This window comes from Gopherus flavomarginatus, chromosome 1, assembly GCF_025201925.1.
Source record: "Gopherus flavomarginatus isolate rGopFla2 chromosome 1, rGopFla2.mat.asm, whole genome shotgun sequence".
NCBI classification, from domain to species: Eukaryota; Metazoa; Chordata; order Testudines; family Testudinidae; genus Gopherus; species Gopherus flavomarginatus.
Window position 1 is genome coordinate 34,152,189 of NC_066617.1, and position 20,897 is coordinate 34,173,085.

General features: G+C 40.7%; 1 protein-coding gene across 5 annotated transcripts in view; it reads left to right on the forward strand.

Moving 5' to 3' along the window:
* The window catches only part of TBC1D22A (TBC1 domain family member 22A), a 459,537-nt gene that overhangs the window by 184,484 nt on the left and 254,156 nt on the right, over positions 1-20,897 (forward strand). For 3 of the 5 annotated variants that reach the window (XM_050936235.1, XM_050936237.1, XM_050936233.1), the window contains exon 9: positions 15,637-15,746. In XM_050936235.1, coding sequence (XP_050792192.1) covers positions 15,637-15,746 — 110 coding nt within the window. The remainder of the gene's footprint in view (positions 1-15,636; positions 15,747-20,897) is intronic. The other 2 variants (XM_050936236.1, XM_050936234.1) reach the window with 1 other exon arrangement.

Consider the following 20,897-nt stretch of genomic DNA (forward strand, 5'->3'; position numbering starts at 1 on the left):
TGCAGCGATAGCCTTCTCTTGGCCTGTGATTAGTATGAACATGCCATGAGACTGAACAGCCTTTTGAAAACAAAGTATTTATTTATCCATAGGGACCATAACCATCACTGGGGGAAAGAGCTAAAACAACTAAAGGCCTTCCCTTCCCTTTCCTTGAACCTTTTGGTAGGCCCTACTTGTCGTAAGCACCCACAGCGCTGGAGCTGGGAAGGACAGTCTACACTCTTTGCTGCCTCTGTCTGAGTCTGACTGTTAGTCACTGTCTCCGCCCCTGAGTTCTCAGGCAACCTTTTTAACCATTTCAGAGTTCCTTTATCTGTCATTGGACATCTACATCTTGTCCGTAAGAGGTAGACTTCCAACAGTGGATTCAATATATTATACAGTAAGCATCAGAAATCAAGTTAGTCACAATCTGGCTTCCTGGAGAACTTCCCTGAACTAAGGTAACTGACTGTGCCCATGTAGCAGACACATGGGTAATTATATAAACAGAGGTACACACAATATTCATTTAAAAATACAGATATCTTCATTTTTCTTAGTTTTTATATGCATGTTTCAAAATTAGTACTGTTTTATATAGTGAATTATAAGATTTGGGGGGAGTTGTTTTATACTACTGGATAAATATGATTTAAAAAAAAACCTACTACACTGCATGTTTTTCATACTGTAGAAAGAGTAAGTATAATTTGTTTAGTTCATTTAGTAGAACCAAAGAAGCTGGAGTCCATGTCTCTGTGCATACAAAAAAAATAGGAGTACTTGTGGCCTTAGCTTACAGCACTCCATTTCATCAGCTTTTGTGGGCTACAGCTCACTTCATCGGATCCATGGAGTGGAAAATACAGAAGGAACACCCACCCACCCACACCATGAAACAATGGGTGTTACCATATACATTATAAGGAGACTGATCAGTTAAGGTGAGCTGTTGTCAGCAGGAGAGAAAAATAACTGTTTGTAGTGGTAATGAAAATGGCCCATTTCCAGCACTTGACAAGGAGATATAAGGAACTGTGTGTGGGGGTGGGGGGGGAGGTAAGCATGGGGAAATAGTTTTACTTTGTGTAATGGCCCCTCCACTCCCAGTCTTTATTCAAACCTAATTTAATGGTGTCCAATTTGCAAATTAATTCCAATTCAGCAGTCTCTTGTTGGAGTCTGGTTTTGAAGTTTTTTTTGTTGTAATATTGCGACTTTTAGGTCTGTAATCAAGTGGCCAGGGAGGTTAAAGTGTTTGCCAACTGATTTTTGAATGTTATAATTCTTGACGTCTGATTTGTGTCCATTTATTCTTTTACGTAGAGACTGTCCGGTTTGGCCAATGTACATGGCACAGGGGCATTGCTGGCACATGATGGCATATATCTCATCGGTAGATGTGCAGGTGAACAAGCCTCTGATAGTGTGGCTGATGTGATTAGGTTCTATGATGGTATCTCCTGAATAGATATGTAGACAGAGTTGGCAACGGGCTTTGTTGCAAGGATAGGTTCCTGGGTTAGTGTTTCTGTTGTATGGTATGTGGTTGCTGGTGAGTATTTGCTTCAGGTTTGGGGGCTGTCTGTAAGCAAGGACTGGCATGTCTCCCAAGATCTGTGAGAGTGATGGATCGTCCTTCAGGATAGGTTGTAGATCCTTGATGATGCGCTGGAGAGGTTTTAGTTGGGGGCTGTAGGTGATGGCTAGTGGTGTTGTGTTACTTTGTTTGTTGGGCCTGTCCTGTAGTAGGTGACTTCTGGGTACTCTTCTGGCTCTGTCAGTCTGTTTTTTTCACTTCAGCAGGTAGATATTCTGGTTGTAAGAATGCTTGATAGAGATCTTGTAGGTATTTGTCTCTGTCTGAGGGTTGGAGCAAATATGATTGTATCGTAGAGCTTGGCTGTAGACAATGGGTCGAGTGTTGTGGTCTGGATGAAAGCTGGAGGCGTAGGTAAGTATAGAGATTAATGGGTTTCCGGTATAGGGTGATGTTTATGTGGCCATCGTTTATTAGTACTGTAGTGTCCAGGAAGTAGATCTCTTGTGTGGACTGGTCCAGGCTGAGGCTGATGGTGGGGTGGAAATTGTTGAAATCATGATGGAATTCCTCAAGGATTTCTTTTCCATGAGTCCAGATGATGAAGATGTCATCAGTGTAGCGCGAGTAGAGGTGTTAGGGGACGAGAGCTGAGGAAGCGTTGTTCTAAGTCAGCCATAAAACTGTTGGCATACTGTAGGGCCATGTGGGTACCCATAGCAGTGCCGCTGCTTTGAAGGTACACATTGTCCCCATGTGAAATAGTTATGGGTAAGGACAAAGTTACAAAGTTCAGCCACCAGGTTTGCCATGACATTATCGGGGATACTGTTCCTGATGGCTTGTAGTCCATCTTTGTGTGGAATGTTGGTGTAGAGGGCTTCTACATCCATAGTGGCTAGCATGATGTTTTCAGGAAGATCACTAATGGATTGTAGTTTTCTCAGGAAGTCAGTGGTGTCTCGAAGATAGCTAGGAGTGTTGGTAGCATAGGGCCTGAGGCTGGAATCTACATAGCCAGACAATCCTGCTGTTAGGGTGCTAATGTGTGAGATGATGGGGTGTCCAGGATTTCCAGGTTTATGGATCTTGGGTAGCAGATAGAATGCCCCTGGTCGGGGATCTAGAGGGCTGTCTGTCCGGATTTGCTCTTGTGGTTTTTCAGGGAATTTCTTGAGTAGATGGTGTAGTTTCTTTTAGTAACCCTCAGTGGGATCAGAGGGTAATGGCTTGTAGAAGGTGGTGTTGGAGAGCTGCTTAGCAGCCTCTTGTTCATATTCCGACCTATTCATGATGACAACAGCACCTCCTTTTTCAGCCTTTTTGATTATGATGTCAGAGTTGTTTCTGAGGCTCCAGATGGCACTGTGTTCTGCACGGCTGAGGTTATGGGGCAGATGATGCTGTTTTTCCACAATTTCAGTGCGTGCACGTCGGTGGAAGCATGGGGCATGCACTAGATTCCTTTTTGAGGTCCCCACTAGCTCTATATTACTTATTTCTATTATCATGTTTACTTTTTAAAAGATACACACATCCTTCCCTATATGACGTAGAGTCAAAATATAGTATCTATGTTGTTATGACTAGTAGATATATGTAGCAGATGTACAAAGCATAGTGACATAAAATATTCCCCATGACTTCTTTTTCTGTCATCTCCTTTCCAGTGTCAATCCTAGATTTTTTTCCTGCACTTCTGGAGTGGTGCCTTCATTCTTTTAAAGTCATTGTCTCTGTGTATTGTAACTTCTGGTGGAAAATAATTGACTGGCTTCTTGTTGTTGCGCAAGTGCCAGTGTAATTTCATCAGTCGTTTGGCACAGACTGCTGAACAGTGATCCAGCTTTCACCTTTTCTTCTTGGGAGATGAAACGCATTACCACCTCTTCAGCTGATATGTAAAATCCACATTCTCTAGCTAAATACTTATTGTCTTCAGCTCCTAAGGACATGTAATAGCATTGTGCAGTATATATTCTATAATGGGCTTTAGATATATTGCTGCAACTAATATTTTATTATTTAATTTCTTGTTTGTTTTAGTCCAGTTGTGTTTCTTTTCTTTCTGCAGAAACATACTGGTATCTCTTTTGTTAAAAAGATGCTTGAAGTTGTTTACATGCGCCAATTATAACTCTTCCTAAAATTTACATATTTTGGTACCACATAGGTACTTTAAAACTTCCACAAGTGCTGCAATGGTTAGTGGCTCAGCAAGGTGACATGATAACAAACAACCCAAAGTGCTCAATTAGTTGTATATTCCTTTTGCCTTTGTTTTTAAAATGGCGGTGATCTTCTGGGAGAATAGAGATGTTTTTCCAAATTTGAGGTCTAAGGCTATGCTTAAGATAAGATCTGTTGTCTATGTGGGGCTGGCTGGGTGAGTGATTGGGCCAAGTATGACCTGTGAGCAACCTGTGGCTGTAATATCAACTAAAATCTTGCTATTGCTAGCTAGGTGACAGTAGCATTGCCTACATGGGTAATGAAGGAGGGAAAAGAATCTTGAGATTTCCGTTACTGAGTTTGGTAGCTGTTCTCTTCTGGGTAGATAACCAGATAAATCTGCCATATAAGATTTGACCTCTTTATCAGAGTATTCCTCTTTGTTTCCATTCCTAGTTTGACATAATAAGGTGGACTCACTTTAATGTCTCTATTTTTGGGAAGTGCATCCTTTTACACTGGAAGTTGGGTAAGAAGCTTATGGCCACTGTACCTTCCTTGTCTGACATAAGATTTTGATATATTAGGACACAAACATAGGTTAGCTGTGACCTTACGGCATCATCTAACCAAATCTTGGTGATAGATTCCTCCTTTGAGATCACGTTGGTGTTATTAACAAATGTCTTTGCATTGTGATTGTATCTGTGCTAATTCAATTATTTTGGTTTTGCTCTTCAGAAGTGTGTGAGATACCACATTTCCAAGATGCTGAGTGTTTGTTTGATTTCCTTAAAGTGCCTTCCTTGTGCCATTCATGGCTGGGATTTGGGTAGGTTTCTGTTGTGTTCCAGGGATTTGGGTAGGTTTCTATTGTGTTCCAGTATCTTTTCTCAGGCTGTAGTATCACTTTTTTGGCCTGATATCAAGGCAGAGTAATGATGACTAAGTGGGTAATGTCCTGATTCTGTGCCACCCTCCTTTTCTTATATCCCATGCAGACTATCTAGGATGACTTTTCTCTTGTTCCTGGTTTTCCATCGGGCTTGTTAGTTTGGTTTTTAAAAAGTGACCTCTTACAGATTACTGATTTTTATTACAGCTAAAAGTTACATATGATCAGTCACTTTATCACAAAGGAAATGGACTCTGACTATTATGACTAGGGTGATGACATTGCCCATGCTGAATGGAATTGATGCAATTTCCTAAAGAAGTAATGTAAATAGTCTTACTTTTCAGCCTGAGAAATAATGATCTAAAAATTAATCTGATTTATATGGAACTACTTATACTATAAACAGTTATTCTAACATCCACATTAGTTTGTGAAATTACCTCTGACCTGGAGGACAAGGCAAGTGGCTTTTTGCCAAGTCACTGCAAGTGTAATTACTTTGAGTGGCCTAGAGAAGAGACTTCTTATACTTATGAAAACTAGAGTATGACCTTTCAAGTGCTCTCAATTTCTCCCAGCCAGAGGGAGTATAAACACTGTGTCTAGTCTTGAACTCTAGTCACAGTATAACAACAATCATCACAGCATTGGGAGATCTCCTTAAGTAGTTTAAGAAGCATATCTGGTACGATTGCCCATGTATCAGGAACATTTGCATTTAATCTTTTTCAGAACAGCACTTTATATAATGTCAAGAATGTATTTGCATGACAAGCAGTTCAGAAATTGTCCCTTTTGCCAATTTATTATTTGTTCTAGTTAGCTAGGAAGGAATGTATTGGTTTGTCTTTATTTTATGAGACAATAATCACATTTGAGAAATAGATAATCTCTCAACTCATAAATTGCAAGCTAAACAGAAGGGTAATCTCCCCTCAATGTTTTTGAGAAATGCTAATAAGCTGCATGTGGGGAAACACTTAAAAAATGGGAAATTGAGGTACAGAGACATAAATACTCACATGCCCAATTTGAGATGCCTGTTATGAGCTGTGTGATTCCTTGTTGTCTTTGAATTAAAAGCTTTTTAAACTAATGTGTGAATGAGTTCCCCATTTAAGTCGGTTATAAGGGGCCACACCTAAAACGCAGCCTAACAGTGTGCCCAGATACTAGCAGCAGAAGGAGGGAATGGAGAGAACATACAGCGGCTGAGAACAGATTGAGTGAGAGAGAGCAGCTGAAAGTATGGGGATCAGGGTGCAGGCTGGAAAAGACTGCTCTTGGTGCTGTGAGCAAAAGAAGCCGTTCCTGCAAATGGATTCCCTCTGCATTCAGAGACACAGAACTTTGTATGTTCTTTGTAATTAAACAAAACTGCATCAAAGAAATACTTGACCATCACCTATTTCTACTCTCAAATGGAACCCACAGGGCCCCAAACTTTGAATTACCTATGGCAGGGGTGGGCAAACCATGGCCTGCAGGCCGGCTCCAGCTCTTCAGGGCTTTGGATCCGGCCCGCGGGATTGCCCCCCGTGGCACCGTGGGCCCCGCGCTGCTCTCAGAAATGGCCAGCACAGTGTCCCTGTGGCCCTTGGGCAGGGGGGCAGAGGGCTCTGTGTGTTGCCTTTGCCTCCAGGCACCACCCCCGCAGCTCCCATTGGATGGGAACAGGGAACTGCGGCCAATGGGAGCTTCGGGGGAGGTACCTGGAGGTGTGGCAAGGGCAGAGCATGCAGAGCCCTCCACCCTCCATCCCCTAGGGGCCTCAGTGCTTCCTGGAGCAGCACAGGGCCAGGGCAGGCATTCAGGGAGCCTGTCCTGGCCCTGGTGCCACCCTGGAGCCTTTTTAGGTAAGCAGCGCCAGGCAAGAGCCTGAACCCTGCCTGCACCCTGCCCCCCAACTCCCTGCCCTAAGCCCCCTGCCTGCAGTCTGCACCCCTCCTGCACTCCAACCCCCTGCCCTGAGCCCCCTCATACATTCCGCACCGTTCCTCTTCCCCAATCCCTTGCCTTGAGCCCCTTCCTGCACATCACACTCCCTCCCACGCCCCAACCCCCTTCCCCGGTCCTGCATACAATTTCCCCACCCAGATGTGGCCCTTGGCCCAAAAAGTTTGCCCACCCCTGACCTATGGTGTCACATTCTGGAATACAATCCAGACCAGTGAATGATTTTATTACCACCTGCCCTGTAACTTTTGGTGCCTCTCAATGCTTTGCTGTTGTAGCTCCCAACCTGGGCTGCTTAGAAATAGCCAGACAGCATGTATGTCACACCATGAGTGTCTGTGTGTAGCTACAGCCCTGGCTCACTAACTCTGATGCTAGCAGCCTATCAGCAACCCATACTCTGGGTTTCAGCAGCTTTGGCTACTACCTGCAGGGTGACCCCAGCACACTCCTAGTCACAAATTTTCTCTAAAAAGTGTATTCTTCACTGTCCCGCCCTCTCCTGAGACAAGGTGGGTGAGGGAATATCTTTTACCGCACCAATTTCTTCTGGTGAGAGACACAAGCTTTCAAGCTAGACAGAGCTCTTCTTCAGGCCTGGGAGAGGTAACCAGAAAGTCACAGCTAAATACAAGATCAAACAGATAGTTTAGTATAAGTAGTTAGCACATATTCCAAGGGAGCTGTCCCATCAATTTAATTAGTCCGTTCCCAGCAAGCAACAGCTGCAGCTCTCTCAGTGGAAGAAGCTATCCCATCAACAAAGCACTGTCCACACGGGTGCTTAGATTGGTGTAATTTATCTTGCTTAGGAAGAAGAGGGGATTACACCTCTAAATGACACAAGTTATATCAACATAAATGATCGTGTAGACATAACCTAAGTTACAGAATACTCTTGACTTTCTTCAGAGAGATGCCCAGAGGAGCTTGTTTACTACAGAATATTAAAGGGCCTGATCCTGCAAACATTACACTACATAAATAATCCATGTGTGTGTGCAGTCCCACTGTTTTAATTGCAGCTATCCATTAAAAGCTACAGAATTGGACCGAAAGTCTCAGTACTTTTTTTTTTATTGTATGTGTTTTTAAAGATACGCTCTGAATTTTGGGTAACTGACTTCATGTTGCATTAATAGAGACATCTTGAGATTCTTATCAAATTAAGTTGTGCACATTGTACATAAATATAAAATATTGTGAATACTGTTTAGTCTGCTGAATATATGTAGGCAGGTTAATATTATTATAAGAACCATAACTTATTCACCTCTTGACAGTTTTTTCTTTTTGCTTTTAAGACCAGTGGTCTTGCAAGAATATCCATTCAGGTAGTCCCCTGCTCCGGCCTGGAGCTCCATTGACCTCAGTGAGGTCCCACATGGTGGGAAAGGTTTGTCTGCATGGGTGTTTGCAGGATCAAAGCTAAAATTGTAACCTTAAAGTGATCCTTACATTTCCTTAGTTTATTTAAGAGCTAAGGCCCTATGAAATGTTAGTACTTTTAATGGAAAAAGCTAATTCTGTGTAATTTGGCAATTGGTGAGTGGTTTTTGATTAAACTTTTGAAAAAGTTTACTTTTGAACGGGGCCAAGCATAGGAACTTTCACTAAAAAGGTGAATTATTTGGAAAGTTAGTGTATTTTTAAAAAATACTGAAAATAGATTTTTACAACCAAGTAAATGCCATGATTGAACTATAGTACTGATATCTAGCAGGATGTTTAAGATAAATACAATGTACAGAAATGAAATTATCTCAGGCAAGCACAGCATAGGGATAATCTACAGTTGCTGACCCATAACTTTGCTGTCATTTCTCAATTATGCAATTTTGAACTGTGGCAGAAAGATTGCAATTTGCATAAAGACCCTTTATTTCTCTACCATACAGGATTAAATATCTATACTATGATTGGGTGATAGCTGTTGTTAGCCAATCAGTGCACATATTTGTTTAATCTCACTATAATAATTTCTCAGTTCCTATACAATGTTTATGCAACTCTTTCTTCTCTAATTGGCTTCTGCTCTCAAGAATTCCCATTAAAATTAATAACAAACAACTTTCCTCCTCCTCTACATTGTCATCCCATCAAACTCTAGATGTGAAATATATTTAATTTTAAAAGTATTGTTCTGTGTGGCATGGGAAAGAGGTAGTAAATCTTCCTCCAGGGATCGGAAGGAACAGGATATGATGACGTGAAAACTGCTATTAGGTAGGGTGATCTGATATGGAGGAGATAGGGACAAAGGCTTCTGGGTTTTTGTTGTTGTTGTAGGCATCTGGACACAGTTATGAGATTAGTTGCCTATCAGAGTACAGAGGACGGAATATGTTTCATTATAACTACTCCTGGAAAGTGCTGCCAGTTAAATCTACAATAACAGTACCCCACATAAGAATCCCTCAGGCTTTCAGTCTCTACGTTTTTTTTTTTTTTTTTTTTGAAACTCAGGATATTGTTATCTTATAAATAGGAAGCAACCTCAAGTTATTTAGATAAAAAGAACCATGCTTCATGTTGTTTATTTTCCAGTTTTCAACTGACCAAGTTAATGGACCAAATTCTCTGTGAACTGGAATATGTTTAGAAACCAAAAGAAGAAAAATATAGTGCAGAATTGGTAATGTTACTAAAAAGTTTAAAAATTGTTTGGACAAAACTAAATATTTGGCAGTTTAACACTGGAAATGATTTCTCATTAATTATTAGCATATGAAAAAGCCCAAAAGTTGTAGAGTGTAGGTAGGGAATGCAAGTAACTGTACTTGGTTCTTTAAAGGCTTGTCTACATTTACATCACAGCAGTGACACAGCTGCACTAGTGTAGCGCTTAGGGAAGAAGCTACCTTTGCTGATGGGAGAGATTCTCCTGTTGGCTGAGGTACTCCCACCTCTCGAGGCGGTGTAGCTATGTCAAGAAGAGAAGCCCTCCCGTTGACATAGCACTCTCTATGTTGGGAATTAGGTTGATATAAGTGTGTTGCTTGAGGGAATGCATTTTCCACACCCTTGAGTGATGTTGCTATATCAATATAAGGTAACAGTGTAGACCAGTGCTAAAAGACCTACTGTCAGTTGTTGGCATTAGGTGAGCAGCACTGGGAGAACCCGAGATCAATCCTGTGATACTTTAGTAACTTTTCAGTACTTAACAAGGCCCCTCCAACACTAGAGCCCTCCTTGTAGACTGCTCATTGCACAATTTTGCTTAACTTGGGGTTTTCACGATATAATGGGAATTTATCTCCCCTGTCCATGGAACAATTAAAAGTCTAGGTCTTGTCCTCCACATCCAGTTCTGGCTGTGCATATTCACAAACTTTTCACAATAGTAGTGGCTTATTTTTTTTTTTTTTTTAAAATGCCTCTCTCATGCAGCAGGTGCTAATGCCTTATTCTTACTTCCATGGTAGATCTGCTTACAGTCTCTACTGAAAACTGCGGGGTTCCTCTTCCAGCAATCAAGAAATACTTTTAAAAGGCAGAGAGTGAGGAAACTAATATGAATTTCATTATAACAGTTAAACAGAGCCACCAAAAAGGATGAGTGGCCTTAATCTCAATCTGACACTCATTCTTAATTTTGAGGAATTTGAATACAATCACATCTATTTAACCCATTTATTTGATAGGATCATCAGGACAATGTACGTGTAACAAGCTATAATTAATTTTTTTTTGTTTTGTCATGTTGCTGCTGCCTGTGGAGTGTGCATTTAGAGTTTTCCTTAATGAGTTACTGACTTTCACCCAGAGGACAGTTTCACAAGTATAGGGTAATACACTGGGAGGGAGTAAACAACAGCTAATAGCAATATGTGCAGTAACATACACACTCAGATCAGCATGTCACTTAACTCCATGTCACAGCAGGTTTTCTTCAGGCATCTATTTTGCTGTCTTCTACACTTCCATAGATAATATGATGAAAATCTCCACAGGAAACTGAAGAAAATGAGAAACATTGCTGAGAGACATTATAATTGGGAACTTTTATATAGTGATTTTTCCCCCACATACTGATACAAATGCACACTTGCCTGTTGCTTTTTTTCATCCACACATTATTTAATCCTTATATTATTATTATGAATTGAACTCATTGCATAAAAATTTAAACCAATCGTGCTACAAATACTATTTGAAAGTTGTCTTTGTTTTCTGATGGGAAACTTAGAAAAGGTTTAAAATGAAATAGTACTTTATTACTTCAAAAGAATATCAATCAAGTAGTAATCCTTCTGTTTCTCTCCCATCTTACTTTTTAGAACTCTTCCCTTTTCTGTTTTTCAGTTTCTTGATATCTATGATGTCATGAACGTTTCCTCCAGCATTGTGCCGAGTGTTTCAGGAAAAACTGTGCATACAACACTCACATATCTAGTGTAAAGAACAAGCAGAGAAATCAAAGGGTTTTTTACATGTTTGGAAACCTGATGTTCCTCCTTAATCCACTAGACAGATGCAAAAATTACACATGCTCACTTTTTCTTTTGCTCATTTTAAAGTATTTGTCTGTTGTTTGAGGCACTTCTAGAATATTAAAACATGCCTTTATCATGGATAAAGGGTGAATATAGGAATATTTGTGATAGTTATTAATTATTTGTATTGTAGTAGCACCTGGGCACTCCAGTGAGGGCTAGGACTGGACTTCATTAGATGCTGTTCAAAACACAGAGCAAAAAGATGGTCCTGCCCCCAAAGAGTTTACAGTTTAAGTGAGATTTGTCTTGCTCATCCACATTCACACAATATTCACCATGCCTCAACAATAGTTAAGGATACAATTCTGTCATGGAGGTCACGGATTGTGCGACTTCTTCTGGGGCAGGGCTGGAGCAGCTGTCGCCCCAGGCTGAAGCAGTGACTGGGGTCAGGTCAGACCCAGTGGGGCTGGAGCAGCTGCAAGCCCCCAGGAGTACCTGGCCTCCCCAGGGTATTTTTAGTAAAAGTCAGGGACAATCCCTGCTCCAAAGTGCTATATGCATCTTGATTCTCTCTCTCCAGATCGTTCGATTTCCAAAAGCATCCATAAGATGAAGAAAGGGCAATAATGGCTGCGTCTCCACCATCAGGCAGCCATTTCTGTGAAATGGCTAGTCCTTTACTTGAACTGGTGAAATTACCATCACATATGAGTTTCTGGAACAAGGTCCAGTCTGATACCCAGACACACACTTGCTGAATGTAGATTTGATGATATTAGGGTTATTCCAGGCAGAGAATGTTGTGCTGTCCTGAAGAGAGAATTCTATTTTGAAATTTTACTTCATGGATTGAATTCCAATTTGAATACTGCTGTGCAGGCAGAGGCAGAAATTCCAGGCATCCTATTGTTATCTTCAAGCTCCTTCAGGTTGGCTTCTTAAACACCTAATAATCGGGCTGTAGTATCTGTCTATCTATCTGTCTGTCTCTCCACCCCCTCCCTCCATCCTGTTCTAGCTGTTCCACTTTTTTAAATAATCAAATATTCATTGGGCCAGAGAGACACTGACTCTATAGCCTGGTGGACAGGGAATTCATCTGGGCTGTGGGAGACTTGTCATTCAGAGCAGGGACTTGAAATGGGGTGTGTTACATCCAAGGTGGCTAACCTCTGACCTGCAGAGTCTCTCGCTCTCACTGCAGTTTTTACCAGAAGTTCCATTATGGATCTGAGAAACCTTTCCCATCAAAGTTTTTCATCAAAAAGGATAATTTTCTACTAAAAGTTTGTTTTGATGACTCTGCATTTTCCAGCAAAGTTTTGGTGGAAAAATTCCCAACCAGCTCTAGCTCACAAAGCCTGGCAGACAATGGGACAGCCGGAGCTATTCACCCTCCTGTGATGTGGCAGGTAGCTAGCAGGGGAACTGTTGCTCAGCTGTAGCAGGGAAGGGAAGGGACAGCGGTTACTTAGAGCACTACCAGCTGTTTCTTAGGCTGCAGGGAAGTGGTGGGCAGCTATTGGGGAGATGATGGTATTCTGTTCAAACTCTCCAGTTTAAGAATTACAGGAAATAACTTACAGAGCACAATTTTCATCTTAAGACAAGTATCAGAGGGATAGCCATGTTAGTCTGGATCCGTAAAAAGCAACAAAGAGTCCTGTAGAGAGCCTCCACATCCATGGTGGCTAGGATGGTGTTTTCTGAGAGAACACCAATGCGTTGTAGTTTTCTCAGGAAATCAGTGGTAGCACGGAGATAGCTGGGAGTGCTGATGGCATAGGGTCTTGAGTAGAGAGTCCACATATCTGGACAGTCCTTCAGTGAGAGTGCCAATTCCAGAGATGATGAGGCGTCCAGGATTTCCAGGTTTGTGGATCTTGGATAGTAGATAGATTAACCCCAGTCGAGGCTCGAAGAGTGTGTTTGTGTTAGTGTAGGGAGTGTCTTGAGTGCAGTTTCTTAGTATGTTCCTTAGTGGGATCTGAGGAAAGTGGCCTGTAGAATTCAATATTGGAGAGTTGTCTGGCAGCCTCCTTCTGGTAGTCAGACCTGTTCATGATGACAACAGCACCTCCTTTATCAGCTTCTTTGATTATAATTTCAGGGTTGTTTCTGAGGCTGTGGATGGCATTGCGTTCTGCACGACTGAGGTTGAGGCAAGCAATGTTGTTTTTCCACAATTTCTGTCTGTGCACATCAGTGGAAGCATTCTATGTATCGGTCCTGAGGGTTGAAATGACAGTCGTCATGAAGGAGGCTGCCAGACAACTCTCCAATACCGAATTCTACAGGCCACTTTCCTCAGGTTCTCTACACAAACATCCCACACACAGATAGAATACAAGCTGTCAGGAACACTATCCCTGATGATGATGACAGCACAGCTGGTTGCTGAGCTCTGTGACTTTATCCTCACACACAATTGTTTCAAATTTGATGACAATATATACCTCCAGACCAGTGGCACCGACTTGGGCACCTGCATAGCCCCACAATATGCCAACATTTTTATGTCTGACCTGGAACAATGCTTCCTCAGCTCTCATCCATCACGCCCCTTCTCTACCTATGCTACATTGACGACATCTTCATCGTCTGGACCCATGGAAAGGAGACTCTGGAAGAATTCCACCATGATTTCAACAGCTTGCACCCCACCATCACCCTCAGCCTGGACCAATCTACATGGGAGGTCCATTTCCTAGATACCACAGAACAAATAAGTGATGGTCACATTAACACCACCCTGTACCGAAAACCTTCATGCCTCCAGCTTCCACCTCAGACACACTACACAATCCATCTTCTACAGCCAAGCACTGAGGTACAACCGCATTTGCTCCAACCCCTCAGACAGAGACCAACACCTAAAAGATCTTCGCCAAGCATTCTCAAAACTACAATACCCGCACGAGGAAATAAGGAAACAAATCAACAGAGCCAGATGTGTATCCAGAAGCCTCCTGCTACAAGACAGGCCCAAGAAAGAAATCAACAGAACTCCAATGGCCATCACCTACAGTCCTCAGCTAAAACCTCTCCAATGCATCATCAATGATCTACAACCCATCCTGGACAACGATCCCTTGCTTTCACAGACCTTGGGAGGCGGGCCAGTCCTTGCCCACAGACAACCCACCAACCTTAAGCATATTCTCGCCAGCAACCACACGCTGCACCATAACGACTCTTACTCAGGAACCAATCCATGCAACAAACCTCGATGCCAACTCTGCCCACATATTTACACCAGCGACACCATCACAGGACCTAACCAGATCAGCCACAACATCACCGGTTCATTCACCAGCACATCCACCAATACAATGTATGCCATCATGTGCCAGCAATGCCCCTCTGCTATGTACATCGGCCAAACTGGACAGTCCCTATGTAAAAGGATGAATGGACACAAGTCATATATTAGGAATGGCAATATACAAAAACCTATAGGAGAACACTTCAACCTCCCTGGCCACACAATAGCAGATGTAAAAGTAGCCATCCTGCAGCAAAAGAACTTCAGGACCAAACTCCAAAGAGAAACTGCTGAGCTTCAGTTCATTTGCAAATTTGACACCATCAGCTGAGGATTAAACAAAGACTGTGAATGGCTAGCCAACTACAAAAGCAGTTTCTTCTCCCTTGGTGTTCACACCTCAACTGCTAGAAGAGGGCCTTGTTCTCCCTGATTGAACTAACCTCGTTATCTCCAGACTGATTCTTGCCTGCATATTTGTACCTGCCTCTGGAAATTTCCATTACATGCGTCTGATAAAGTGGGTATTCGCCCACAAAAGCTTATGCTCCAATACAACTGTTAATCTTTAAGGTGCCACAGGATTCTTTGTTGCATCTTAAGACAGTCACCCCCCAGGGTCACAATTGTTACAAATAAAAGATCACTAGTTGGACATCACTGCAGTTGATTAAGGCATATCTAGGGCGTCATAGTGGTTGTAGCAACCAGCTTTAAAAAATGTGCGTCAGGTATATATTCTGAATAATTTTTGTGCTAAATGCTCATCTTCTTACTGTCGCTGTTTGAGATGCATTGAGCACATTATTAGAATTTTCATTTATTCATATCTTTTATTATTATTAGAAAATATTTATATTATTATAGCATTCAAAGGCCCCAACTGGGATTAGGGCCCATTGTGCTGGGCACTGTACCAACATTGAAAAGAGACAATCCGTGCCTTGAAAGAATATTTTTCTTTTTTTTCTTTTTTTAAAGAAAATAACTAACACCCACATACACAAATATCTCTGCAGAGTAATTTTAAAAAAAAAGTTTATATATTTTAGAAAACTATTTTTATTGCTCTTGGTACTCCTCTCTCAAGTGTGAAATGTCTAGAATTATATAATTTATTGTATATGAATTCTAGTTAATTGGACATGATTCAGGATTTTCACAGTCTGCAATAAATTAAATATTCATTAACATTTAGAACCTGTAAATGACACAGTTGAGCAATAAATGATACATTTAGTCCCTGTTAAAGAACTGGTTTTGAAGATTGTGAATACAAGCTGGCTGTCTTTGTTATCAATTATTTTTCTCAACCTTGCTTTATTTATTCTGTGCACTTCATTGACTTGTCTTTTTCCTCTTTCTTTTTCCACAGCAGAAGAAGAAGTGGAAAATTTTGATGTTTCCAGTCTGCCTGAAGAAGTGCTGCAGAACATTGAAGCTGACAGTTACTGGTGCATGAGCAAGTTGCTTGATGGCATTCAGGTAAATTGATTTCTCCTGTTCTTAACTAGTGAAGATAACTGATTAGTAGCTTTGAACTACTTTAAGGATGTTGAGAAAAAGTACATGTAAGAAAAATAGAGGAAAACATAAATTTCCCCATAGTGGAAATCTGCCATGAATTTGGTGAAGGGTTTTTTGAGAAGTGCTGCACAAATTTTTTTTTTGTACCAAACTTTAATATGTCTCAATACATTATGATATGTGAGTATGAAATTGGAGGTTGTGATTCCAGAGACATTTTAAGCACTTGGTATCTATTAGTAGAGCAACATTTTGTTTCATTTGTTGTTGTTTGAAGTCTGCACATAAAATGGTCAATGAGAGACAATGAGAAACCGGATTTTTGTAATTGACTATTTTAAACAAAATCCACTTTCTGGCAGATTAACCTTTAAATATAGGCTATCCTGATTTTTTAAATCATTTAAAAACCTTTTTTTAGTACCCTAGTTTGTTTGTAGGGTATCTTGTGGTGTTGTCTGATTTTATAGGGGAAATGATGAACAAAGTGCAGTCAAATGCACCAAATGACCAAATGCAGTAATTTAAAATACAGGTTTTGTATATATGAACTGTTGGAATAAAACTGCGTCTATAAAAGTTAGAACCATCTACATGAGGAAATAAAGCCTCAGTTAAACTTACCTGTTTTGAATAGAGGGGACTTGCACCATCCAAAAGAGATAAATTGTTAGATCCAAAAATAGTCAAAATATAAGATTTTTAGAGGTTTAGATTAGTCTATGCATTAACATGAACATGGACGCCATTAAATTAGGTTTGAATAAAGACTGAGAGCGAGTGGGTCATTGCACAAAGTAAAACTATTTCCCCACGTTTATTCCCCCCGCCCCCCACACACACACACTGTTTCTCACAACTTCTTGTCAACTGCTGCAAATGGACCATTTTGATTATCACTACAAAAAGTTTTTTTCTCTCCTGCCGGTAATAGCTCACCTATACTGATCACTCTCGTTACAGTGTGTATGGTAACAGCCATCTTTTCATGTTCTCTGTGTGTATATGTATATCTTCCTACTGTATTTTCCACTGCATGCATCTGATGAAGTGAACTGTAGCCCACAAAAGCTTATGTTCAAATAAATTTGTTAGTCTCTAAGGTGCCACAATAAAATGTTGTTAGTGTTTTTAGTTTAGTTTTCAGTTTACAAAGCAAATTGCATGCATTTAATTACATTCACTACAAACTTTTGCTGATGCAAGTTATCTTGGCATAAAGCCACTGTAGTTGATATATCGCTTGTGTGTGTTCGTACTTGGCTCTCTTGTGTCAGCACTGCAGAAGTCCTTGTTTGACTGCACAGTGTGATGCACCATGTGTAGTTATATCAGTGTGCAACTCACCACCATCCAGCATGCTCTGTTTTGGTAAGTTTTGGCAATGCATAATGGAGCAGAAATGATTTGTTAAGGGATGACTCGGACTTATGCACTTTTCTTCATCCCATAATGCTATCTCTATCCCATAATTTTCATGCCTATTTTGAAAATCACATGAATTTGCACATCTCTGGAAGAAGCCTGGAGCCTGCACAGCTCTGCACTGTCATGAGTGTTGCAAACACAAGGTGCACAATCTTCGGGTATTCGCAGAGCCAGAGAGAGCATAATGATTTTCTGGAGGACAGATTGCTGTGCATAGAAAGAACCAATTCAAGATGGCTGAAGGCTTTCATGGAGCACCTGTAAATGTTGGCCCCAGAGCACATCAACAGAAAGGGCTCTTTTTCTATGGTTAATGCAAATGCTGGCAGATGACCAGTGATGCTTCAGCAACATCAGTGTTAACTGGTCAGGGAAGGTGGATTACACTCACATCTCTAAGAACATAAGGCTGCTGAAAAGGTACAATCAGGGACTTTATTTCCTGACCAGCGGATTGCCATTGGCGATGTTGAAATGCCAGTAGTGATCATGGGGAACCCAGCCTACCTCATATTCCCCTGACTCATGAAGCCATACACTGGCCACCACTGCAAGGAAAAGATTCGGCTATTGGCTCAGCCGATGCAGGGTGACAGCTGAGTGTACTTTCAGTAGATTGAAGAGGCACTGACATTGTTTACTCAAAAGATTGGATCTCAGGGAGAAAAATATCCTAATGGCAATAGGTGTATGCTGTGTCCTGCATAGTATCTGTGAAACAAAGGGGAAAAGTTGCTGCCAGACTGGAGGTGGAGTGGCTTTCTGCTGAGTTTGAATAGCCAGATACAAGGGCTGTCAGAAGAGTTCAACACAGCTATATCGCTCAGGGAGGCTAAAGAGGACTTTAAGACTGAGCCACTGTAATGTATTTGGTGTACTGTGCTCTATCTGGCCCTGCTGTTTGGGAGCCTGTTAGGAATTGTGTGGCACTTGGTGCATATCTATGAATATAACACTAACAATGCAACTATTAATTTTGTGCTGCTTGCTGAACATTTATGATTTTTGCACTGTGTTTTGTCTCTATCCCATGAGCTGTGTTCAAATGTACAATCGCATGTTAAGTGAGTGCTTTCAGTACCACTAGCCATTCTGCAGCATAAGTTGGGAACCAATAAAGATGAATAATTTTCCAAACAATAGAGTTTTATCAAGTAACAAAAACACTTCAAAAATTTGTGCAAATTAAAAGCAAATACATTAAAACTTTAATAAATTTATGGAACAGATTTTAAAGAAGGAACATTCATATCCGTTTTAGCTACTCATACTTCAACTGTGGCTTTCACAGGTCACTGTTTGTCCTTAATTTTCCCTGGTGTGGAGTGTCAGGGGTAGGAACTTAGCACCCGATGTTGGGGGGGATGGGGAGTGTAGGGAGGTGCTATACTGCAGTTCTCCATGGACTCAAAGGGAGGTGAGTCTGGGTTTTTTGAACCTGAATGTCCATGAGAGCCTGTAGCATCTGTGTTGGCTGCCAGAGAAGCCCCATTATGTCCTGATATATCTCCTTCTCTGACACCTAGGCTGTACTCTGTCCAGTTTCCTTCCCCATACACTCTGCAACAGTCATCCTCCAGGTTCTCTGTTCATGGTCTTACCCTGGCAAGCCGCGTGCCAGAGATTGCTGACCCTTGCCGTAGAGGCTTATCATTGCCAAATTTAGAAAGCCACTGGTTAGAAAAATATAATACCTAGTATTTCCTGTTCTTTCTTCTTATTATGAGCTGACCATCATTACTTTATCCTCCAACCCAGAACCGATATAATGCATGTTCTCTTTTAAGGCTGTATTAATTGATGACACACTTTTCGAAGAAGTGCTCAGTCCGTGAAGAATGCATCTTGTACTTTTTGTTCTAGGCGCTGGACTGAAGTTGTAACAGATTGTGATTTGGCATATTAATTGTAAATATACATGTTCTGATGCTGGTTTAAGCTGTGTCTAGAGTTTAAAATGAATATACTAGTTCCACTTTTTTTCAGTGTATCTGGAGGTAATAGGGTTTGCCTTGACCCTTTCTGGATCTTGGTTAAAAATGAACAACTCACACTACTATGTTTAAACCATAGAGCCTTATTGTGCTTTATTCATTTGTAGTTTTATTTTATCATGACTTAGTGTATGCTACTTTCCTGGAATAGAAATTGTACATCTATATGAAAGTAGAAAGGTGACATATATTCATTCCATGCCTACTTGGTAATTCTGTAGCCACAGTAGTATGCCTTTGTTCTTACCATTCTGCTGGTGAGGAATTGCTGACTGCTGCTGGTCATCTTTGTATAAAACACCAAAGAATTTACAATAATTTCCTATTTGTGTTTGTCAGTTAAATTACTCTGATGTGACTCAGCAGGGTCCTTAACTAGAGTGTATATACGGGAAGGCATTGCTGTGCTCTTGGCCCCATTACTATTTATAAAAGAATTATTCTTCCATAATGCTTTCTTGCTTTCTAATTTGAATGTTTCATTGGGTTAGGCACTGCGCAGAAGGGCCACGAACTAATTAAGGTCATAAGAGGTTCACTTTTTAATAAAATTATTTATGAAACATATAGGGAAGAAAAGTACTCTACTTTCCCTAGGGTGTTGTAAACATAATTATCCTGATCCAAGGTCAAGTAAATAGCAGCATCTGAAAAATGTAGCCTGCTTTGTTTTTTTAATTTGACCTCTGTAAAATGTGATTCATTGCCTATTTTAGACTTCATAAATGACACATTTCAAAGCACTTATAGCTCAAACATAGAAAATAAGCTCTCGTAATACTTCTTTTAAAAAAATCTTGTGAGAATGATAAAATAAATGTGTAATGTGTTCTCCTAATGAGAAAAGATGTATAGTACACGCTTGATAGAAGAAGTAACAAGGCATAACCGGTCATATGTAGATACAAAAAGAGAAATAATTGCTTGGCAGTAGTAGCGCAAAGAATGCTCTGGGAGTTGAGTGCATGATCAATTCAGTATTAATTAACAATGGAAAAAAATATGTTATATTATTTCTTTACCTGGTTTCCCTGAAAGACCCCAAACAATTTAGTTGCACTTTCCCTAATGTATACTGCTATCCCTCTTGCCTGCAAAAAGTGAGTTCAGTGATCACTCCTCCAAGTCTCACTTGTGCACACAAACCAGTATGTTTGGATCAATTGATTATTTTTTTGTGAGGATGAAAGAAATTAGTAGTAATAGGCTTGAGATGCAGCAGTGAACATTTGAAATATGTGGATATGTTAAGACCTTTTGTATAGTGCATTAATTGCCACTAGAAATATCCAAGGATGCACCCATCTATCATGGGTGGCTTTTTAGGCTAACAAAATTAAGCCTGGCAGTATACAAGGAAGTGTGTGACTTGGGCCCACTCTAGGTTCTCTTTATATTTTACTTTGTAAGTTGTTGTAAAGCAAAGAAACAAACATCTCTTACATTTAAGTAGCTTGCACTTGTCAGTTATTTTTCCTACTTCTTTTGTCCGTGTGACCAAACAAAGTTAATTTAATTCTGTTTGAACATTATTTATATTCAAAACCAAATAACCTGCTGCCTTCCCATTCTTCCTCCCCTCCCAAACCATACCTAGAATGATTGACAGTAGCACAAAGAGAGTCCCAAACAAGTTCAGGGCCCCATTGTGCTATGCACTCTACACCCCCATGGTGAGAGACAGACT